This window comes from Hippichthys cyanospilos, chromosome 2 (genome assembly GCF_059441005.1).
Source record: "Hippichthys cyanospilos isolate Australia breed blue-spotted pipefish chromosome 2, RoL_Hcya_1.0, whole genome shotgun sequence".
Taxonomy (NCBI): Eukaryota; Metazoa; Chordata; class Actinopteri; order Syngnathiformes; family Syngnathidae; genus Hippichthys; species Hippichthys cyanospilos.
Genome location: NC_142370.1, coordinates 7,504,755 through 7,528,407, shown reverse-complemented (window position 1 = coordinate 7,528,407; position 23,653 = coordinate 7,504,755). Strand labels below are relative to the sequence as shown.

The 23,653-nt window shown below is 42.0% G+C and overlaps 1 protein-coding gene and 1 long non-coding RNA gene across 4 annotated transcripts in view; one reads left to right on the top strand and one right to left on the bottom strand.

Moving 5' to 3' along the window:
• nav1a (neuron navigator 1a) overlaps positions 1 to 22,720 on the top strand; it is an 81,908-nt gene extending 59,188 nt beyond the window's left edge. For 2 of the 3 annotated variants that reach the window (XM_088407717.1, XM_088407716.1), the window contains 26 exons: positions 3,598 to 3,901; positions 7,597 to 8,332; positions 9,327 to 9,824; positions 10,463 to 10,504; positions 10,644 to 10,783; positions 11,978 to 12,160; positions 13,073 to 13,152; positions 13,270 to 13,293; positions 13,435 to 13,512; positions 13,741 to 13,824; positions 14,932 to 15,040; positions 15,113 to 15,234; positions 15,488 to 15,660; positions 15,743 to 15,905; positions 15,977 to 16,169; positions 16,372 to 16,460; positions 16,546 to 16,641; positions 16,713 to 16,884; positions 17,322 to 17,587; positions 17,667 to 17,818; positions 17,890 to 17,961; positions 18,463 to 18,577; positions 18,651 to 18,741; positions 19,111 to 19,229; positions 19,297 to 19,485; positions 20,515 to 22,720. In XM_088407717.1, coding sequence (XP_088263843.1) covers positions 3,598 to 3,901; positions 7,597 to 8,332; positions 9,327 to 9,824; positions 10,463 to 10,504; positions 10,644 to 10,783; positions 11,978 to 12,160; positions 13,073 to 13,152; positions 13,270 to 13,293; positions 13,435 to 13,512; positions 13,741 to 13,824; positions 14,932 to 15,040; positions 15,113 to 15,234; positions 15,488 to 15,660; positions 15,743 to 15,905; positions 15,977 to 16,169; positions 16,372 to 16,460; positions 16,546 to 16,641; positions 16,713 to 16,884; positions 17,322 to 17,587; positions 17,667 to 17,818; positions 17,890 to 17,961; positions 18,463 to 18,577; positions 18,651 to 18,741; positions 19,111 to 19,229; positions 19,297 to 19,485; positions 20,515 to 20,595 — 4,371 coding nt within the window. In that variant the 3' untranslated portion in view covers positions 20,596 to 22,720. The remainder of the gene's footprint in view (positions 1 to 3,597; positions 3,902 to 7,596; positions 8,333 to 9,326; positions 9,825 to 10,462; positions 10,505 to 10,643; positions 10,784 to 11,977; positions 12,161 to 13,072; positions 13,153 to 13,269; positions 13,294 to 13,434; positions 13,513 to 13,740; positions 13,825 to 14,931; positions 15,041 to 15,112; positions 15,235 to 15,487; positions 15,661 to 15,742; positions 15,906 to 15,976; positions 16,170 to 16,371; positions 16,461 to 16,545; positions 16,642 to 16,712; positions 16,885 to 17,321; positions 17,588 to 17,666; positions 17,819 to 17,889; positions 17,962 to 18,462; positions 18,578 to 18,650; positions 18,742 to 19,110; positions 19,230 to 19,296; positions 19,486 to 20,514) is intronic. The other variant, XM_088407718.1, reaches the window with a different exon arrangement.
• On the bottom strand, positions 11,769 to 17,781 carry LOC148427087 (uncharacterized). The gene is made up of 3 exons (XR_015864750.1): positions 17,682 to 17,781; positions 17,511 to 17,625; positions 11,769 to 12,147 (listed from the first exon to the last, which is right to left on the bottom strand). It is a non-coding gene; the product is annotated as an uncharacterized LOC148427087 (long non-coding RNA).
• Positions 22,721 to 23,653: the final 933 nt, after the last annotated feature.

Here is a 23,653-nt window from a genome sequence, read left to right as displayed (position 1 = left end):
GGTGCACATAATTTTTCATGGGGTACGCACCCATTCTTTCATTAAAAACAATCATCCCCAAGTCAATCTCAGTGTCGCTCACACATTAGCAGCGCACCATCTATGTGCACACAAGTAACCTGTGTCCTCCAAGTTTCAGAGCTCCTAAGTTATGGTTTGCAGTTACAGGTAAATTCTCCGTGACAACATAAACAATCTCTTTCACACCTTCACGAGAATGATATGCGGCCCCGACAGCAAGTCCAAACCTCTTGAATAAACAACCAAATATCCTCAGAAAAGGAAGACATGGGATGTGCGTGCTTAACTTTACAAAAGGCAAGGAGAAAACTATTACATAGAGCTTGCGGTGTTTCTGTAGTTTGTCTCGCCACCTAGCAAGAGACTGATTAGCTATTGCTTCTCAATTAACTAGCTATAAATTTCACTACATTCGTGTGCTCTTTTCATACTTGTCAAATAAAGGGCCCTGTGTCAAACACACCGGTTTTGTCTGCTCGCTGAGGACATCAGCGGTAAATCTTGCACCACATTTCGGTGTGCTTCAAGCCACAGTACATCTTGGAGACATTTTTCAGAAAGAAAAAAAAAATTGTTCAGCTCAGGCTCGGTTGTCATGGATGAAAGTTAGGTAGGGTATGCAAATGTGTGAAGTGAAGGATGTTACTCATTAATGACTATAGCCGCTCATGCAAACCTGCATACCAGTTATGTGCATCCCTGCATATTTCATTATATATATTTAGTAGCAGTTTCTAACATTTTCAGAATTTGGTACCAAAGGATCAGAAATTCTTTTCAGTGAAATCCTGTTCAATTGTACATCTCTCTAAACTACAAAATGGCCAGTAAACCAAAGTAAGCCGTGTTGTTCAGAAGCTGTAGTCGGCATGTTCATCCATAGCATGATGTGGGTTCCACCTCCACAGTGTAGTGAATGCAAACACTGTAGTGGGATTTTAGAGGGGGCTAGAATGAAGCACACAAGAGAACAGGAATGGGCGTAACCATAGCAACAGTACTGCAGGGATGCTGAGAGTGCGGCTCTTTGTCTCATCCTGTACGTGAAGCACGCTTGTCGGACTCGCACGCGTGCACCATCTCACGGACTCGCACGCGTGCACCATCTGCAGTCCGGCATCCGGGCCAACGAGCCAAAAGAACCTACAGGGCGTCTCTCAACAAAAGTCATGGAAACCGTCACCACCCTCCTCCATAGCATCACTGCCATGGCAACCATACATCCATGTCATCATGTGCTCCATATATTTTGTGATACTGCTGCTCTTGAATCAGCGGGGGGGGAAAAAAAAACACAATGAACAAAGAGGAACAAAGCGTGGAGGGGAATGTAGTGAAGCCCATTCCTGTCAGTTAAAAATGAAATACAGCCACTGTTTGTTTTTTTCTGTTGTAGTTTTTTTTTTTTTTTTTTTTTTTCCCTTGGTCTAAAGCTCATTTCATTATGTGGGATTTTTTTACTTTTTTTTTTAACACAATCAGAACTTTTTTTTTTTTTCAAGTTTGGCAAGTGCTTGTCCAAAAAAAGAAAAAGAGGGCCCAAAAGTGAGTTTATAATTGAGTGTGTCTTGTGCTCCATGTCCGTAGTCTTACGCACAAAGATCCTTTTTTTTGTTGGTGTTCTTTCTACTGGCATTAACTTACCAAACCAAACCAAATAATGAAAAGTAAAAAAACAACTAGCGAGAATCAGCTCTCCACCGAAGAAGATTAGAGCCCGTGAAGTAAAAGAAAAAACAAAGAGATTGACAAGATTTTCGCTTTTATCTCAGAATTCTGACTTTATTCTCAGAATGTTGTTTGTGTGGGGCTGTTTTATTTATTGTTTCCCAGTTGCGCAAGCATTGAATAAACAGATTTTCTTTTATTTTCTGGTTCAATTGGGCTTCCATGGAATCAAGTTCATAGAAATTATCTTAAAAAAAGCTCTTTATAGAGAAAAGATGGATTTGCTTATCGCTACAAGATGTGCATGTGCTTTTCCTTGGATAAACTCACTTGTCTTAACATACAGACCATCATTGTGAGATGGCGTAACGCTTTCCTTCCTGTTAACCCATCTTATCGTTTTAACGGTGGTTGCCACCCGACCTGTTGAACCAGAAGTTCGTCCGTTGTAAGTGACACCTGCTGCCGCAAGCTTGGTGCAGCCTGAGGCTCTTTACATTTGTATGAGAAAATGTGTGCCTTTGGATATGCCTGACTTTGCTGCGCTATCAAGTTCTCTCTTAACCTGTTTGGATAAAAAGTCTACACACCCCTGTTCGAATGCTAGGTTTTGTTTGTCAGGTTAATCCAATGAGGTTTTGTTTGGAAGATTCCTTCATTGTCCGCTAAAAGTGAAGTTTAAGTTGACAGCTTCTAGGCGCTAAAAATCTATCACTTCTAAATCATTGTTTTGTTTATTTTCCTCAAGCCACTGTGAACCCCTCCTCAAAGCTGTAAAAACCGCTAAGTAGATAAACATTGTGTCATTAAATTTAACCACGTCATATTTAAACTGCTGAGTTTCAGTCGTAACAAATGTTATATACAATAGTGCATCGATTATAGCGGTGGTTCTCAGGCTTTACTACGCCAGGGCACATATTTCACATAAGAAAAAAACTCATGGCACATCACCAAGCAAAAACGCTGAACAAATGATGATCTCGTCCCAATTTACTCACGAATCAACCCTCTCAGTTTGAAATGTGCGCCTTTTAATCCAAAACAAATATGATGCTCTCAATACACTTTATTGTTGGATAGCTGGTGTCTATCGCTGTCTCTGGCAGTGAATGAGGTAAAGATTTTGACACAAAATGGCAAAGTTATTTACTGCAAATGATACATTTCATTTTTTGATACAAATATGTCCACGATGAATAATGACAAGTAGAATAATTTACTAATTCATTGCCAGCCCAGTAAAATTGGATCTTTCACATCTGTAGCCGTCAACGGCAGCAGCAAATTTACAAGCATTTCATCTTTCTGCCTGTTGATGCTGTTCTAGTAAAAATGGGACCTCGGGATCTCGCGGGATTAGAACACTATGATATTTTTCAGGCCATCGTGGCAATGATGAAGTTGACTCAAAGAGTCTAGTCTTGTCATTTTATATATATATATATATATATATATATATATATATATATATATATATATATATATATATATACACAAACAGAATGTTATAGAAATTGTAAAAAATTTGTAAAATTGTAAAAAAAATACATTTATAACTGAAATGCAGAGGTAAACATTTACCTTTTTTAATTTAATTCATTTAAACTTAAAAATAATTTACATGGTCATTAATTTATTTTATTTCTTCGTCTCACAAAAATGAAAACTTGTGGTTTATGAGAAAATTGAAGGCTTTTAGTGCGCCTTACAGTGAGGAAAATACAGTAGGCATTTTTTACAGTGTCTTCTAAATTTGCAAAAATTTCCCCTCGCCTTGTTTTCATACACGCAATCTCGCGAGAAACCTCGTCTTGTGGAATTTGTGTCCCGTCCCGTCCTTAGTAATTAAAAATTCAAAATGTCCATTTTTTTCCGTAAATGTTGCTTTTGATCCTGTCTTCGCAGATGCGCACGGATGCTGAGAAAAGGTCCCTGGTGGAAAGCGGCCTGTCGTGGGACAGCGACAATTCCAAACCTATTCGTAAAAGTCTGGGCAGCGGCACCTACGACACGGGAAGCCTCAAGTCCGAGTCGGACAACAAATGGAAGAAACCCAGGCCGCCGGTGGACGCTCATGAAGGAGGAAGGGCTGAACTGAAGAAACCTCAGACGCTGGTTCACGGGAATGCCTTGAGGAAGGCCAGAAACCCCCCTGTGGCCGTCACCTCGCCCATCACGCACACGCCACCCAGTGGCCTCAAAGTGGCAGGTGAGCTGGCAAACACTTTGATAGAAGCGGCGCACAGACACATTTGTCTGGCTCGGTGTTCTCGGTTCCGCCGGTCTCACACCCGCACACGGGGACGCGCACACTCGCCGTCTTTGTCCACACATTGGCCCACAGCTGCAGCCCACCCTCTGCGCCTTTAAAGAGTGCTGCCGTGTATCAAACGCCCATCGCCACCCACTCCCTTCCTGCCAGCCAACCCACACACTAAACAACAGTTTGTTTTTTGTTTTTTTGCTTCACATTTTAGTACCTATTTTATCTGAGCTTGCTGTTGAGCGGTTCCCAAATAAAACAGGCTTATCGTGGGCTAGTTGAAGGCACTCCAGTGAGATTTTAACATGTATTCCAAACGTAGCATCTACTTTTAAAAATATTTATTCCTTTTGTAAAGCCCCTGCCCCACTTAGGGGGAATGTTGGCAAGTGTCGGCGAAGGGAGCTGCTCCTTTGCTCTCGTCGGGTTTTCGGGTTCGGTTTTTGCACCAAAGTCCGAGTCTTCTGATTTTGAGGATCTGCTGAGACCCAGTCCCAAATCGATACCTTGTCAATGTATTATGGGGTTCTGAATTGTTCCTTGCCCTTTTGGGAGCTTTTTTCAAGGGACGCCTTCGGTAATTTGTGATGTTTTCCGTGTTTTTTTGTTTTTTTTTGTGAAGCCATTTGAGCCCCTGTGGTGATAAATGGCTATCGAAATGAATAGACTTGAGTATAAGTCCATTTACTATGATCCCAAAGGGAGCCACTTTATGTTGATCATTGTTTTCGTGCACACAAATCTGTATTTATTTAGGTTAGTGATTTCTTTTTTTTTGTTCCTTTTTTTAATGTCCAAATAATTCAATAGAAACCACTGCACAAATGGCGTTCCAGAGCTTTAAAAATCAGACAGTCAGCACATCACTCTCTTTGAAGTCTTTGTCTTATTTTTATTTCCCACCAAAATTCTTTGCGCTGGTTAGGGGGTATTTGGCTGAAAATATTTTACATGTGGCACATCATTGAATGTTGTTTGACCTAAGTTATATTTTACTGTTTGGAAAAGAAGAAAAAATGTGACTGATAAAACGGTGTCTGTGCATGAAACATGAAGCAGTTTTGCCAACCGTAATAAGTCACCCATAACACTACCCTATAGATGAGCATTTGCACAAAAGTACCACAGTCTTGGCGATTGTGCAGCTCCTCTTTAAGCGCATCATCTGTGTGCTGTTTATGTTCGGGCGTGTGCATACACACACCGAGCACACACACTCAGTCAAACAACAACAGGATATTAGCTACTGTGTTCTATGCCAGTCTACATAGGCAGTGGCTCCATAAACATTTCTTTCTCAGCGGGACTGGTCTGTGATTAAATAACCATGAACTGAACTGACCATCTGCAGTTTTGTCCCAGATAATTATGTATAGCACGTGGCTGGCACTGATATATATCACTCTGTTAACACCACATCATTTTTCTAAATGGAATGAAAACGAAGAAGATTCTGGACCACTTTGTGCAATTGATTGCAGGGCACCGTTCACTTGTCAGCACTTGATGATTTAATGACAGTCATTCTTTTCTCTTTAGCTATTTTCTCCACACAGTCAATAAGGAACATTTAGTTAAACGCCCTTCCGGGTTAATATAGTGTTTCAAGTTTAGTACGCAATGTTAAAAGGGGGTATTGCCAAAAAACAATAGGCATCTTTTTAGTCATCATCATCCAGCTAAGAAACTGAATAGCATGCGTCAATAAAAGAAACACTGACTAGATTAGTGTTTTTCAACCTTTTCTTATTGACGTACCCTCTGTGAAATATTTTTTTCAGTATCCAGCACAAAGAATTTTTGTTCTGAAAAATATTTAAAACAGTGCTGCGCATAATAGCCCCATCCCGTCAGCAAAAACGGTCGGGTGTCCTCACATTGTTGCGTCACTAATTGTGCAGCCCTACCACCCAACTAAACACCTGCGCACAGTCTCAGATGTGTCTCAATTTGAAAAGACAAATGCGCTGTTCCTGACTTGCCTTTTGAGAACCGCTGTCTTAGCCTTCCTTTGCATTCAACTGGATCACGGGTATCAGAAACACAGTTTTGAGTAAACGATCATTTCTGTCACTCACGCTCTACAAATACAAACAGACGACCAAGCTGATTGTCAACCAAATAAAAATATGGGACGAGGTACACTGTTGCACGTAATAACGTAAGAATCTCTTTTACTTTGTAAGTGCCCCTCCCGCTCCTGCCTTAATAAATTGTGTGCAGCTCCTGCCAATAAGTCAGGCTTTGTTTATGTCAAAATCTATATGAAGCGATACCCTAATTCTGTCAGTAAACTTTACCATCACCGCAAGTGTAACCCTGTGGTCATATAATAGATTAGGTTTATGACTTTACAGTACGTGAAGCCAATTTCTACATTTATAAAAAGTGAAAAAGTGACGCTATAAGCACCATTAACTGGGAAATGTATGTGTGCGTGTGTGTGTGTGTTGTGGGTTCAAAAATACCCTTAAGTGAGTCCAGATGCCACACACCGGTGGGTCCCATTCAACAGCAGTTCTTTGAGTGCGTTAATGTCTTGTATATAAACCTCTAGAACAACTCCCATTGGATCCAAATTAAAAGCATGAGCTTTGTGAGCTTTCACTCGTGCGGCTGACGCTCGCAAGCTCGCGTTCCTCTCACTGACTCATAAACCTATTTTTCACATCATAACTTTCGTGTTAGCCTCACTAATTTGCCAATTGGGACACACGTGGGGTTCAATCATGCACCTTTTCTTCACTTTTCTTGTCGACAACAAAGGAGAAGTTTTTTTTGTCAGCGTTCCATGAACTTTAGGGACCGCAGACACGCGTTACTAATGTGAACAGCACTTTTCCATAGACAGATCACCGCAGCTGTCACACACATACGCATTACTGGAAAGCAAGAAAAACACTTTTTTTTTTTACTTGATCAGATTGGAAAAGAAGATTATGTATAACCGCTGCTGATCAACATTTTGACAACTAAATATTTTTTTTTTAAGATAATGGTTAGATCGAAGGTATCAAAGGGTCAAAGAAGAATACAGTGACACCTAAAATTTTCCCTAGGTGTGGGAGTGGCTAAAAGGGTGGCTAAAGAGTGATATTAGTAGATACTGATGTCCCTGGGAGCTTCCTCAACTTATTGTTTGAATTTTACACCTAAAACGTATCCTGTCAAAAATCAAAAATGCGCAGTCCCAATTTGCCAACAACTGATAAGACACCTAAAAAAAGACGACCTTACAATTTACAGAAAGTAGGTCTTCATCTGTTGTTGTATTCATCACTCAGAAGAAGTGGTCTTTCTGTCCAGTGGTCTGTCCATCATTGATGGACACCCGTTTTGATGAGGAAAAACAGACAAGGAAAAGCGGTATAATGCCCACTTCTGTTATCGACGACCTGATAACAAAAGCCTGGGTAACATGAAACGACAAACTGATAAACTGCCAATCAGTTTCCTTCAACTTTTTTACCGAATATTTTCCTTTTTACTGAGAATCAACTCAAATATTGGGTTTCTCCCTCCTTGACTAACAATAATCACAATGTAGTACAGATGTTTCGATACCCTACCCCATCCAAATATAGTTTGCTTGAGTTTATCCAGCATTTTTTCAGTCATTTATCTTACTTTATCCCTTCCAGGTACAGTGAAGACGGATGGAAAGCCCTCAGATAAATCTCGATTAGCAGTGAAAAACTCCAATCTTCAGCGGTCGCCGTCGGATGCCGGGAAAGATCAGCGCAATGGGACCGCTTCTAGTGATCAACGTAAACCTCCATCGGGTCTTGCCAGGCCATCCACCGGAGGCAACTTTGGTTTCAAAAAGCCCGCCCCAAATAATAGCAGTTCACCCGCCGTAAGCACAGTGGGCAACATTCCCAAGGCGTCGGGTATTCCGGTCAAACCAACGGCAGGTGGACGTAAGACAAGTCTGGATGTCTCCAACAGTGAACACAGTGGCTTTTTGTCTCCAAACGCCAGAACCTCCCTGCAGTACCGCTCTTTGCCCCGCCCTGCCAAGACAAGCAGCTTGACTCTAACCCGGCCGAGCTCAGCGCGTCAGATGAGCATCACGGCGGACGTGGGCTCCGGACTGACCAAACCTTCCGGAACGGCCCCCCAGGGCCCGAGGAACAAAGAGCAGGCCGGATTGAATAAGACAAACTGTCGGGGAATCCCGAGTCCCGTCAACCAAACGGACAGAGAAAAGGAGAAGGAGCGGGCCAAAGCTAAAGCTGTGGTGTCGGACTCGGAGTGCGGAGGCAGCTCTCTGAAGGGCGGCCGAGCGCAGGCTGTTTCAGAAAATGGAACGCGGCTGCAGGGGATCAGGGCGCCCGGTAGCAAGGGTACAGATCTCCCATCATCTAATACACACAGGTGCTTAAGCTCTTTTAGCTTCTCAGGTGTTTGTGCAATGCTCCTATTTCACCTAATTGGTCCGAAAATTATTATTTACTGTATTTCCCACATATCATGTGTCTGCACACCTATGTCGGCAATGTGTAGTGACAGGTTCTTCCAAATGGCATATAGTGACTTAGTCATACGTCAGAAAATGGCTTGCACTGAATAGGTTATCTATCATCAAATGTTGAGGTAAAGCAAGGTCAGACTGAATTAATTCACAGCTTTGTGGTCAACTTAATTACTTAATTGAAGACAAAATCGTCTCTTTATTGTACCAGTCAAAGGCTTGTCTCAAACACATTAGGACATTCAAGCTATAGGCTCATGCTTCATGTCAATTCACACAAATCCCCAGAAACTCCCCACAGCTGTTCAATTCTATTTGTGCTGTTACAATGTCAAATGAAAAAAAAAAAAAAAAAAAACAGTTTGAGGCTACTAAACTCTTAAAGAGTTTTTGAGTTAGGGCCCTTCACAGTCAAGTGCCATAGCTACTTACTTTTGAGATCCTGGCACTAATAAAACAAAAATCTGCCAAAATTCCAAAAAATTGCCAAAAAAAATGCCAGTGGGGAAGGGGTGTGATTTGACAGGAACGATCCTTTAGCCACTCTTGATAATGCATAGGCATAAACTGAATGTTATAAAGCTAATTGAGAAAATAGCAAGATGTGCAAAGCCGTTATCTGGTCATAATGTCGATGACTTTACGGATTTGTATTCATGTTTCATCCTTTTTTGTTTAAATAACATTTAATAACATTAAATTCAGGCTGTTTTCAAACTTTTGAAGTGCTGTATAAACTGGTTAAGATATTTTTAGTTGGTGGTATGCTTGTGCTTTTTCTTATAAAATGCATTTTGGTTCAATAAAGGTTGGGAAATGCTGGTATAAACAAAACATAGGTTGCAAAATTCTGTAGATTTTTGAAATGTGACCATGCATTTGTTTGTTTGTTTTTAGGTCTGGCTCTCGCAGCCTGTCAAAACCTCCGTCGGTTTCCCATCTTGACAAGCTCAACTCCAACAACCTGGAGGTGATGGGAGCTCAGGACTCCTTGCCTCCCAAGATTCCACCTTACTCAAAGCTTCAAGAACTAGCCGGCTCCGCCAGCCCCTGCCTGACCCCCAGCCCCGCCCCTTTGCTCAACGTCAACTCGTCGGCCTGCTTCTCCAGCTCGGCCATGGGCTTGGGGCCTCGACAGGCGACGTCTCTGGGACTGGAGGGAAGCGGCGGCGGCGCGTCTCCCCTCCTCTACCCTCGCATGTCGGGCCTGCATCGCAGCATGGAGTCGCTGCCTTTCCAGTTGAGCGTAGCTTCGGAGCTGCAGCAGAGAGGGCGCGAGAAGTCTGGAAGGGGCTACAGCGGCACTGAGTCCAGAGACAAAGATCGTCGTGAAGACAGGGGCCCGCCCACTTGCTGGAGCTCTGCAAGCCAAGTGTCCACGACAGAGACAGACAGGTGAGACCAAACAAAGTCAAGGCATTCCTTTGTGTACGTTCACGTTATTCGTTTGAGTTATTCTTGAATCTATCCCCATCTACAGGTTAGCTCTGGAACTGCATTATCCATAAAGTGACACAGTTACTTTATGGATAATGCAGTTCAAAAATAGAGAATTAAATCAGGATATGTTATCGAAGGTGACTCACTTGTTCCGAGATGTGTTCCCTCGTTTACGTTCTCCAAAAAATACTTGCAATACATAAAATCCGTGAAGTGGAAGTTGATGTTTTTTTCTTTGTTTATTTCATATGCTTTTTTGTTCATTCATTTTTCAGTTTACAGTATGTTTTGGTCCTTGTAAGGGCCCTTTTTTTTATCATAAATATGTTTTCCATTGTTTTTTCATGATATATCGTATGTTTTTTCAATTAACAGTATTATATGTTTATGATAGTTTTTGTTTTATGTATGTAACAATAGGATTTTTGTTTATGATAAATTATTATGGTTTTACTTTTTTATTATACTGTATGTTTTTCCATATGCTGTAATTTTATTACCAGATATTTTTTCTATTTTATAGTCACGAGTCCAACTATTCACATTACTGTGTTTTCTTTGCCCCCCTCTGTTGTCTTCTTTGACCCCCACAGTTCTCAGAGGGACAGAAACACTCTGCCAAAGAAAGGTTTAAGGTGAGCTAAAACACACATTCATCCGTGTGTGCTCTTGGCAAATGAAAACCACAGAGGATGTTTCCAATGCATTTACTGCCCTTCACAAACGTTTGTGTACCCTGAACTAAAATTAGCGCGGCCTTTATTTTCTGTGTAGTTTCAGCAGTGCCTCGCATGTTGAGTTTGACGGAAAGGAGAAAGGAGAGAGGAGACACTCTCATACGATTCTGAGCATGACTGATTCCCTCAACGTTTCCTCGCCCACGTCCTTGCACCGCTCCTCCATGAACAGCGCAGGTCCGTCAAGTCCATTTCGTCTATACCTGTGCATCTGGATCAACTCAGCACTTGCCTATGATTCATTTTAAATGTTTTGCCGGCATAATGATCGAAATGCTCACTTTTCATTGAAATTGCCAGCATTGCAATTGAAAAATAGTTCTTTTTAAGGTGCAAAATGTCATTTCATTGAATAATTGCAGTCCATAGCAAACTATTAAACCCCAATGTCAAGTGTTTAACAGATTTTATGGACTACTAAGTGTAGCATATTATGAAGCGTAATATTATAAAACTGCCTATTTTCCAATCCAATCCAACTTTCTTTGTTAAGCACTTTAAAACAACCACAGCTGACCAAAGTGCTGTACAGAAAAATAAAAACATCGTAAAAACAGACACAACAGCACAGACATAAACGCTAAATCTGATAAGACAAAATAATTTCATATAATTTCACACATGAAGGCAATGTGGGATATAAAACACATAACTTTTGTGAAGCGTTGTCCCATATTGTTTATTTCATTTATTATGCGCTATTATGTTAGTTTCATGACAGGACAGGAAATATTGTGTAGCGTCGGATCTCATTTACTTTTTTTCTGTTATGCAACTCCATAATTATTGCTTCCAGCACAGAAAGAGAGAACCTCCAATAGACAAAAGAAAAAAATTTGCTAGTTTAGTTATTTTTTACTTAAAGGGACGCTGCGTACGATTTGGACCGTTTTTCGATCAAAAGGAATAAAATAAAAGATTATAAATGTAAAAAACCTGCAAATAAATGTGTTCTTAACGACCAACAGCATGTTTTAAATAAAATCGTAGGTCAAGTTATCATTAAATTATATTAAATTATATTACATACCTTGCACAGATTCCATGATGTCAACATTGGAAAAATACTGCAAGCGTTTGGTCTGGCAAGCTAGTAGTATTAGGTTAGCCTCATGTCATATTGGCCATGATTCTTAGACACTGAAGCAGGAAGTAGTTCTAGTTCCAACATGACAAAAATGTAAACATATACTGTATTAGCTAATAGTTGTAAATTAGACGTAAATAGTTGTAAATTAGAACATGGAGGTAATAGAACGGGACATTAATATCTCTCGTCATAAAAAGCCAGCATTTCAATCAGTGAGGGACCATACAAACATTGCAATAAAGACAGTAGATAGTGACAGTCCTCTTTTTGGATCTTTTAAGCGCCAAGCCCGCTTGGTGGACCTCCAAGGATGACTCGATCCAACAGCATCCCAACACAAGACGCGTCCACTGAGCTGTACGGGGCGTCTCCTCTTGGAAGCACCTTATCGCTGGCCGAACGTCCCCGCAGTCTAGGAATGGTTCGCTCGGGATCCTTCAGGGACAAGGAGCTGAATGATGAAGGTAAGATAGGTCGCTCACAAAACCTTAGCGATATTCAGTTTTGGCTGACATTTTAGGGCCAAGCAAATGTTCGATATAATCTTTACATATGAATTTGAGTTGAAATTTTCTAATATTTAAAATGTGTGCATCCAACTGTTTTAACTCTATTTTAGGCAGCCATTTTTAAAGGAGAACCTCTTTTGAGTGATCTGTCAAGGTTCACACTATATTGTGTTTTATGACTTTGCAGAAACTACCAATTGAAAGATTTTTTTCAAAGATTTTTTCTTTGATCACATAAAAAGTTAGTTTCTACCTTATTCCATTTTTTTCAGTAACCAAGATGTTTGACAAGAGTTGGTTTCACCAAAATCATTTTATTTTAAGGCAGCAGTAACCTTTACGCTAATAATTTTTGAACGGTTGTAGTTTCTTTTCTCTCTCTCTTTGACAATCTTTTTCTTATCAGTCTCAATGCGCTTGAAACATTTCCAAAGATCTGCCAAGTTTTCGAGCATCTTCATTGTTTAGTTGTCGCATTGCTGCCATGTATTGGTCTTTATTTATTTATTTATTATTTTTTTAATTTTCTCAGTTTATTGATCAAACCAAAGCTACTTAAGCACTTTCTCCACCCATTTTTTTTTTGGCAAGAATGGACATCGATGGCACTCCTCATTAGGATTCCTGTTGACATCATTCCATGTCAACGGCAGTCAAATCATTGATTTTTAATTACTTTCCAAACCACTGATCTCTCACTGGTGGCTGCATTGCAAACGTGACTGTTAGATTTACCGGCGCCCACAGCAAGACCCCCTTTTGGTGTCCACCACCTATTGTCCATCCTGCCTTCTACCTTACTTCTTGTGTGGTGTATACAAATGATGTCCCATTCTTCCTGTAAGGTCCTTGCTTTTGTGTGTTCAGTTCATGGCTCTGCGATCTCCTTGGCATCCAACGCTTCGTCATCCTACTCGTCGGTGAGTGGAAATGCCATTCAGTCGCAGGTAGATACAAAGTGGTCCCTTCTTCCTCTTCTTGCTTTCCCTGTCTTTTCCCTTTTCTCTCAATGATGCCCCTTTCTTTCGCTAACGTCTCAACTTTTCTTCCCACCGCATGCAAAGGCAGAGGAAAGGCTACAGGGAGAGGTGCGTGTTGTTTCTGCTGCTCTGTCACTTTCCTTTCACCTTTTCTGATGCTAAGAAATGCGCCAATCGTTAAGCGCACCATTCATAGAAATTGTGTTTGTGGAACATGAGCGGCATTCAACAAAGCTTTTTTCCCTTCAGCAAATCCGGAAGCTGAGGAGAGAACTGGAGTCTTCCCAGGAAAAGGTGTCCAACCTGACCACGCAGCTCTCAGCCAATGTAAGAACCCTCAAGATTACTTTGACTCAATTGGAAGCTCTAAATTAAGCTGTCTCATGTGTCATATATGTTTGCAAGAGATTATAAGGCCGCTTGAGTTTTCGAAACGGCAATTTTCCTTAAGGGAGGGCTTGAAAACAAAAAGCAAAATAAATATAGTAGAGCATAGCTGAGTTTTCTTTGACGTGAGACTTCTGATTCCGATGGTGATGTTTTTTTTTCACACAGGCAAATCTGGTGGCCGCCTTTGAGCAAAGTCTTGCCCTGATGACAACCCGACTGCAGACGCTTTCATTAAGTCATGAGCAGAAGGTACTCGCAACCCTCTAACACAGTGCTTCATAACCTTTTGTCCAACGATGTACCCTTCTGTGTTTTTTTTTTTTTTTTTTATCCGTCTCTCGGAAGATCAGGTAAAGATAGAGCCAGTATGATCATCTGTTGATTTTTGGCTTCTGGAAAAGTATGTCAGTATGGCATTGCTCATCTCTATACAGTACGATTCATTTAGTACATTTTACTATAAAATTACTATTTTTAGTCCCGGTCCTTTATTTTTACAGGGTGAGAAAGGGGTAGCATCTGCCACCTTCATCAAATGCTTTGCCACCTGTTTTGCCATCTATATTTTGGCAATTGATCTATAATTCTTAAAATAAACATTTTAACATTTAATCAATGTTTACACTTGGAAGAGAGTGAAGCTTTTAGAGTAAATCCAAGTGGAACCATATATATATATATATATATATATATATATATATATATATATATATATATATATATATATATATATATATATATAGGGTGCTCACCACCTATTTGGGAATGGAATCATCACTCTAACACAACACAAGCTCAAATTTCAGCTACATTTCATCACACACCAGGCGCTGTCCGCCATCATCATTGCCGACGTGCAGCGAGGTGACTTTATTGGCGGCCTGCGGCCAGTAGGATTGCGGCTTTGAGTTGGGATCAGCGAAAGAAAAAGCTGGACCCGTTTGCGTGTGCACATGACATTCCGACATTCTTCCCCCCCTCTTATGGGATGGCGTTTGAATAAGCGAGCCGAGCTGTGTGTTTAAATGTGAGGAGTCTTTCTCGCGGCCTTTCATGCCTTGCTGCTTCCACTGAAAGGCCCGTCTAGACCGCTCCAGAAGTAGCTTTTGTTGTCGGTGCCAGCGCACTGACCTGTGCAGTTCGGCCAGGAGCACAATGGCTTTAACCTTGAGGAGACCAGGTTTCCAGTGCACACAATAAGCAGCACTCCATGGGGCTTGACTCTTTAGCACTTTGAAGTCGTCACATTTTCAGGATCGAACCCCGCTGGCTTCCCACAGTTTTTTTCCATCCTAGAAAAACACCAGACATTCCTTCTCCTACAATAATCTTTTTTTTTTTGTGGTCCTCCTCCAGGACACTGAGCTGATGGAGTTGCGGGAGACCATCGAAGCCCTGAAGGCCAAAAATGCTGAAGCGCAGGCCGTCATACACGTAGCCTTAAACCACCCGGAAAATGACAAAGGTGCAGAAATCAACTTTGTAATCACCCTTTTGAACAGCTGCCTGATAAGTGCTTTCCTCATGTTTTCCATAGACGTGCGCATTCGTCGCCAGAACTCTTGTGAAAGCATCTCCAGCCTTAACAGTTTGACCAGTTTGTCAAGTGTAGGCAGCCTGAAGGACCAAGATGCCAAGAAGAAGAAGAAAAAGAGCTGGGTAAGAAGTTAGGCTCTCGTCTTTTTGTGAATATCAGGGGTAAAAAAGAAGTGAGGTCCCCCTAAAAATGTTTCATAATTGCCCATAGTAATAAGCCGTTATTACACCACAAAATGCAGTTGAAGTGCTCATGACATTTCAATAACAACCCAGGCTAGATGTTACTTCTCCCCTACATGCATTGCTTGTCTCGCTCAAGATTTCACCAAGTTTCTTTGTTTGACTCTCTCTGGATGTTCCCGGTTCTTTGTAGCTGAGAAGTTCTTTCAACAAAGCCTTCAGCATCAAGAAAGGCCCCAAAACCTGCTCGGACATTGAAGAAATTGTCACTCCTGACTCATCGGCTCCAAACTCACCAAAGATGCTGCATGAAGGAGAGAATCTGTCATCATCCCTCAAAATTTCCACATCTGATGTCTCCTCTAAGTAAGCGTTTAAAACATCTCAAGGTTGAGGGAAACCATATGAATTTAGTCTCTCCCTGACAAATGTGCCATGTCATCTCCAGGTTTACGGGTATTACGGAGGAGGAAGACGGCGACGAGAGGGCAGTGTCAGATCTGCGCTCGGAATTGTGGGAGAAGGAGCGAGAGCTGACAGACATCCGCCTGGAGGCTTTAAATTCCGCTCATCAGCTGGAACAGCTCAGAGACGCCATGGACAGCATGGAGGTGGGTTTGGCCCACAATGAAAGGTGGCACACCTGCTTTCTGCTTCTATTTCAATCCTTTTTGCTTTCCAGTCAACAGTGGAGAGCCTAAAGGCAGAAAACGATCATCTGAAAACAGGGAGTCAGGTCCATTTATCGGGCTGCGGTCCCACGTCGTCCACCTCGCAGCCTTCCGGTTTGGCCTCTTTCCTGGGACCGTCGCTGAGACAGCCCGTGTCCCTCACAAAGTCCTTCAGCCTCAGTCTGAATGAATGCAAAGGTCCAGGCAAGTGACAACCATCATAACATCTGTTCTCCACTCAAATAAATGTTAGCGTTTTCATAGTTCTCTCATGAAAATCTCGATTTTGATGAACCACTCAATCAAATTCAGGCGTTGCCATCTACGTAAAGACACTCTTTGAGACAGCTCTTTTGTTTTACTCCATTCACAAGTGTTGTGTTTGTTTTCTGCCTCTGTCCTTTAGACATGTCTCCAGGCAACAAGCTCGGTGCACCTTCTCAGCTAGATGAGGTGTGTGCACAAGTTCTGGTTCACTTCCCGGATCCAGCGGAGGTAAATCCACACCCTCCTGGGTTTCATTTCTCTTTCTTGCAATCATATAATGAGTTGAGAAAAGGCGCCCCCTGTCTTTCGGCAGGAGCATAAGCAACAGGAACATTACCTGGGATCGGTGACGATTGGCGAGAGGACCGAATGGGCCTATTTGGACTCCATGATCGCCAAGACATTTCGAGTAAGTCCATGCACGTCATGTATCCCCATCATGAAGGATAGCTGTGCTCATTTTTGCGCTTTATTTTTCAGGAGTACCTAACTCAAGTGGACCCGACAGCCAGCCTCGGTCTGAATTGCGATTCTCTCCACATGTATGAGCTGAGCCAGGGAGCGCTCAGGGTGATCGGAGGAGACAAACCTCACGCGTCACCTTATCGATGTCTCAGTGGCAAGCCGCCTCGCATCTTTGTCACCTTGAAAGGTTAGCCTCAAAGGGGAGAAAGATTTAGGGCAGACTCATCCAGTGGGTAGGCGTGAGCCAAAAAAGAACTCGGGTGTATCTTGGTAAATTAAAGTATTGTAGAAAGTTGTTTATTTTTTTATTATTATTTCAGTAAATAAACTCACTAAACGTACTAAATAAACGTTGAATGTTTATGCGAGTTTTAATAGTTTAAATGCAACTCTAGTATGATTAAAGTTTTCAACACATCTGAACTATACTTAATTCATGTGCTATACTGGATTTGAACAAATAAAAAAACTGAATCCTGTGATTTTTTCCACTTACCACTAGAGGGAGCCACATTTTGAGAATCCATCAATGCATCCATTTTTTGTACTGCTTATCACAGTTAGATTTTTTTTAAAAATCTGTTTCAGTATCAAAGCTGACCCCATTTCATATTTGTCGATCAGGCCTTGAAGCACAAAGCGTGGACTCTCTCGTATTTGAGACGCTGATTCCCAAGCCCATGATGCTGCACTACATCAGCCTGCTACTGAAGCACCGGCGCCTGGTCCTTTCCGGGCCAAGCGGAACGGGCAAGACGTACTTGGCCCAGCGTCTGGCCCACTACCTCCTGCAACGCAGCCGCAACGACTCACCTGAAGGGGACGGGGAGACTTCCTTTCTGGGCCGCGGCGCCGCCGTCTCCTTCAACATGCATCGGCAGACGTCGAAGGTAGCTCGAAGTCGAATGTGGGCCGAGTGCGCCACACGCTGAAAAAGACCCGTCGGTTCACCTAGATTTTCTCCCACAGGAGCTGCAGTTGTACCTTTGCAATCTGGCCACTCAGATCGAGCGACAGAGCGCGGGCGAGGTTCCCCTGGTCATCATCATCGACGACATCGGTGACCCCGCCGACCTCACCGAGCTCATCAACGGCGCTCTCACCTGCAAGTATCATAAATGGTGAGTGGCATCATTTGGACAAACAAGTGCGATCGGCGGGGACTTCAGGACGTTTTATGTGTCCGTTTCAGTCCTTACATCATCGGAACCACCAATCAGCCCGTGAAGATGTCCTCAAACCATGGACTGCACCTCAGCTTCAGGTGAGAGCCAAGTCAGGAAAAATATCCGGACTTCAAGCCCTCAAAATTGAAGCCGTCAAGTACAGTTGCTTCCTTTCTGTGCCCAAGTTGATTTTCATGTTTCTCCACTTTAATTAGTGGCAAACTCTTTTCTTACGGAAGAGGAGAATCAAAAATTGTAGGCAGAACTCTTTTATCTCAGAAATCTGACTTGCAAAAAATGTTCAAAACAGAATTTTGAGAATGAAGTCAGAATTCTGAGAACTTCATCCTCAGAATTCTGACTTTAGTCATATGTAGGTCAGAATTTGGACTTCCTTTATTAGCTAATTTCTGACTTTAACCATTTTCTTTAAAGTCAAAATTCTGGGGGAAAAAAGTGGGAAATTCTGCTCCATCGAGGACTGGAGTTTGAGACCTACGACGTAGAAAATGAAGCAAATCGCGAAAGCTTGATTGTGATCTTACGGTCTTATGATAAGGCAGAACAAAGTCGCCTTTTAAGATGTTCCTTGTGCACAGGATGGTTCCCTTCTCAAATAATGTGGAGCCAGCCAACGGCTTTCTCCTGAGGTACCTCCACCGTAAAGTTGTGGAAACTTCCCAAAAGAAGGAGCAGGATGCCTCGCAGCACCAGGTGAAGCCATTTGAGACTCTGTTGTGATTAAAGGTTATATAAATGACGTAACTTTGACTTTTGACTTGACCAGGACCTCCTCTGTGTTCTGGACTGGGTCCCGCAGCTCTGGTACCATCTCCACACCTTCTTGGAAAAACACAGCACTTCAGATTTCCTCATAGGTAAGATATGGTAAATGCGGTCACGCGGGGCTGTCCACACTGTGGCGAAGGTCAATTTTGCATGTTGCATGTTTTCTGACTTTGCTCATGTGGCATTCTCAAACTGAGCCCTGATTGGTCGGCACCTGATCCCTGCATGACCCCTGAAATTACCAGCATCTGCCCCAAATTTCAAATCACAAACTAAATGGTTGCCACCATCTAGTGGTTGACAGTGGAAATACACCAGATAGAAACGCAAGCTAGACCAAATTCTACCCCCCAAACAAAGCAATGATGATATGTTCGGTCTGCAAACGCGAGCCCTGCGAAGGGGTTTTCACAGAAAGAATAATGACCGAATCTGGAATGGTGTCCCTCCCAAACCAGGTCCTTGCTTCTTCCTCTCTTGCCCCGTGTCCGTGGCGGAGTTCCGCAAGTGGTTCATTGACCTGTGGAACCACTCCATCATACCGTACCTTCAGGAAGGCGCCAAGGACGGCATCAAGGTGGGCACACACACGCGTGCCAAAAAGTGCACTCGTCGTAACGTCGCTCACGTCTCTGCTTGTCCAGGTGCACGGCCAGAAGGCGGTGTGGGAGGATCCGGTGGAATGGGTGAGAGGGACCCTCCCGTGGCCCAACGCGCAGCAGGACCAGTCCAAACTCTATCACCTACCTCCCCCAAGCATCGGGCCGCACAGCGAGGAGAAGAAGCTCACGAAAGACTCGCCGCCGCCCAGCACCTTGGAGTCCGATCCCCTGGTGAGTTTTGCGTTTGAAAGGACGCGAGAAGATTTGCGTCAGTGAAGAAGGAAAAATAAGGCTTGGCAGGGTTTGGAGTTTTGTGACAGAATTCTAACATCAACGTGAAAATGTTGACTTTATTCTCACAATTCCGACTTTGAAATGAGAATTCTGGCTTTGTTTCCATTATAAGAATTCTCAAATTTGTCGTTTTAAAGTGACAGTTCTGAATGAAATGGGAATTCTGAGAATGAAGTAGTTATTACTTTGAATTCAGAATTTGGGAGTGGTGGTGAAGTTCATTAGAATTCAGACCTTGAAGTTAGAATTCTCATTTTGAAATAAAAATGTTGACTTCCAAGTGAGAATTCTGTGAATCACTTCTGATTTTAAAGCGAGAATACTATAAATACTGTAAGTTAGATTTCTGAGAATAACGTGAAAATATGACTTTAAAGTGTGCCACAATTCTGACTTCAGCATCAGAATTGTGAGGTGAAGATGAAGTTTATTCTCACAATTCTGGCTTTAAAGTCAGAAGACTTTAAAGTCCACGTCATCATTCTCATTTTGAAATACAAATTCTGACTTTAGAGTCATCATTTCTGACTAAGAATTCTGAGACTTAAGTACTAAAGTTTGAAGTCAAACTTTTGACCTTAAAGTCAGTAAGATTCTGAGAATAAAGTGAAAATCCTCAATCTAAAGTGTGCCAGAATTCTGACTTTGAAGTCAGAATTTTTAGGTGAAGGTGAAGTTACTTCTCAGAATTCTGAGAACTTTAAAGTCAGAATTCCCAGTTTAAAATTAAAAAAAAAACTTTAAAGTCAGAATTCTGATTTTAATATGAGAATTCCGGCATTCCGGCAAAGTGAGGATTCTGAGACTCACTTTAGAGTCCAAATTCTGACCTTAGAAGTCAGACAACCTTGTTTTTCTTCTTCACTCGCGTTCATCCTCTTTCGTGAAAAATATGCACACTTTATCAAAACCGAAACAAATGTCACCTGACGCCATGGACTATGCTGATGCCTCCCCCGTTCAAAGATGATCATGCTGCTGAAGCTGCAGGAGTCTGCAAACAGCATCGAGTCGCCGGAGCAGGATGGCGTCCTGCATCCGCTTTGAGGAAGAGACATGAACGAAAATACCCCGGCTCTGCAAAAACAAACATCATAATTGTGATCAGATTTTTCCGAGACGTTTGCCCCACAAGCATGAAGTCCAGTCCAGTCCCGCGTTTTTTTTTTTTGTTTGTTTGTTTTTTTTTCCCTCTTCTGGATTTTTGGGTGCTTTTATATTTTGTTCAATGCCAAAATTGCACTTTATTTCCCACGTGTGAAAACTGGACTTGAGGAAGCCTCGTCCACGTGTCAAGGGAGAATCTTGCAGAGGAAGAGGAATACCACTAGGGGGCAGCACACACTGCTTCCCACCTTTCAAATGTGCCTCCTTGCGGCCCCGCACCCTCAACCTGGATTGTTAAGGCACAGATGGTTTAAAAAAAAGAAGTGCTTGTTTATTTAACCTGATCAGACATTTTTTGTTGATGTTTGCAAACCTTTTTTGTGATCAATAAGGATGCATCTTTTGTAGGATTTTCTACTGACTCACCTTTGTTAATCAGCCATGTGCAGCAAATAGTCTTACACTTAATAACACGCCATGGAGTCCCAAAACCCAACGAGTGCTTCCGTCCTTGTTGCTCTATTCCACAAAATACTTTGGAACTGGCACAAGTGTTTTCCTTTTTTCTACTCACTTTTGAATTATTTTCACTGATTAACAATGAACAGAACTCATTTTTCTAATAACCACAACGTTTGCAAGTGTTGGGAAGAGTAGTGCATACGTCTTCATGTCTGGTTCGCCGCGGCTCGTTCAAGGCCGTAAACGTTCACTAAACATTCTCAAGATATTCTCAAACAGTTTGTACGGTTTGGTGTTTGTTGTTGTGAGGTCGCAACACGAAAACCAAAGCCGTTTGAGAGTATATTAAGAATGTCTGGCGAACGTTTGCGACCGTGAACAAACCAAGATAAAACCCAGTATTCGTTAACGCCGTCAACTATCGTTCACGATTGCAGTTGTTTTCAAAAGCAGTGAATTCAAAATCACTTAAAATTGTTGGTGAAAGGCTGTCGAAAGTTTTGCGATATTGAACGAGTCCTGACAAACTCCGACGTAACGTGCATTTCGTTGCCTCCGCCAAAGGTTGAAAATGTTCCTTCCCCAGAGGTATAGGGTTAGGGTTAGCGGAAGGAAAATCTCAATCGCATGTTCCATCGCAAAATCTGCCTCGATCGATCAGCGCAGGTCCGCATGACAACGTTTAATTTGTCTCTCACCATCTAGTCCCCCTTTCTCTGAACCAGAAGGGGGCAGGAATTAGTTTATATTCAAGATCGCAAACATCCACCAAACAATTGTTAGAAGTTCGCCTTAAATGAACCCTGACCTAAACACGCTTTTGTACCTTCGACAACACTCGCAAAAATTCGCCTTCGGTCCGATGGGGACTTTTAAAAAATAGTTCAGATCTTGACTGTTGTGTGAGACATCACCCCCACCCCACTTTGTAAGTTTCTGGACCTTGTGTCTCCATTTTGGTGCGGCAATAAAGTGGAGATGTGATGTCTACATCTGCTTGTGCCTGATAGCCCAAATCGGCCTGAAGCTGACTTGGAGCTGCTCGAATCCCCCACCTTGAGGCCTCAACTTCAAAGAAGTGATTGTAGGAAGCAGTTTATCACTTCTGCTCGCCTACTCAGATGCCGTTGCGTGCGGAGATGAAGGTTTGGACCTTTTTTGGGGGGGTTCAGGTGGAAGGGTTGTTTGCAAGACTGCGTGTGTGGAAGTGTAAACCTGCAGTTGAAAGGAAGGTTTGGAGATGAATAATGATTGCCATTTTCCTCAAGCTTTTAACTTTGATTGGACCTGTCTTGTCATGATTTGTTAAAAAAAAAAAAAAATCTTCCCCTTTTCACCTTGTTTTTTAAAACCATTTTGTAAATACTTGTAAATATTGATTTCTCTTTTGTACATGACATTACTATTGTAAACACTGTAAATAGCCAGTGCATCTGCGACAACAATCCTGTAAGAGTGGAAATGTAAAGACAAATGCAGAAAATGGGCCTTGGTGGGTTCTTGTCTTCCTGCAATAAGAGGAAGGAAGAGGGCTCAAGTGCTTTGAATGGCATGTCTGTGTAACTTCAACGAGCTCTGGATACAATAAAGTCATGTCATTCGACTCATTCTTTCACAATCGTGTTGGTCACAGACGCCCTCTAGCGGAATACCACAGCACTACAAACAGACCCGAGTGATTTTGGTTCGTTTCGAAGAACTGGTTATGCTCACTTGTGTACAAATGGACACGACGGCTTCAAAGGTTAAAAAAATTAATTACAAAAAAAGTGAAAAGCTCTCTCGTAAAACATTCATTTCTGTCATGAAGTACTTCAGTGTTAAACTAAAAGATGTGGGCAAAATTTTACATCTTAACATAAAAGCCGCAATTTAAAGGAAGAGTGTGTAAAATGTAGCCTCATTTATAAGTGAACGAAAATATTATTTAAAAAACCCTCTATAAATGCCAATGTGCAAAAAATATGTAACCATACTTTTTTTTTTTTTTTTAATTTAATCATAGGTCTTGTCATCTAATTATTGTATATAACTGGTGGCGCTGCGCCGATATCAGGCTGTTTCATCACCATTTTACTGGTATGACTACTCGAAGAAGAACTTAAATGTGAAAGTAGTGTCGTGATAGTATTTTGCAAGTGTGGTTCCTCTGAGACACTTAAGTGTGTGCATGTGCAAGCCTTTGGATTTTGGCACATAGTGTGGCCCAAATCCTGGGTTTTACTGTCTCTATGAGGACCTCTTGCACCCCCCCCCCCCCCCCCCCTCCATTTTGAAAAGAAGCAAAATAAACAAAAAAAATGCACATAAAGGTTTGTCACTGATAACACAATAATTAAAAAAAATGGCAGAAATAAATATTTGAAGATATACCCATCCTTTGAACAGACGAGATGGAGTTAGGACTTGTGGAATCGTAGCGATAGAATTGAAGTGGGAGATTTCCATCAATCAAACAAAAGGCTGTTGGACAGTAAGTACCGTATTTTAAATGTCTAACTGATAAACAGCCAAACACTCGAGTTTCTTAACTCAA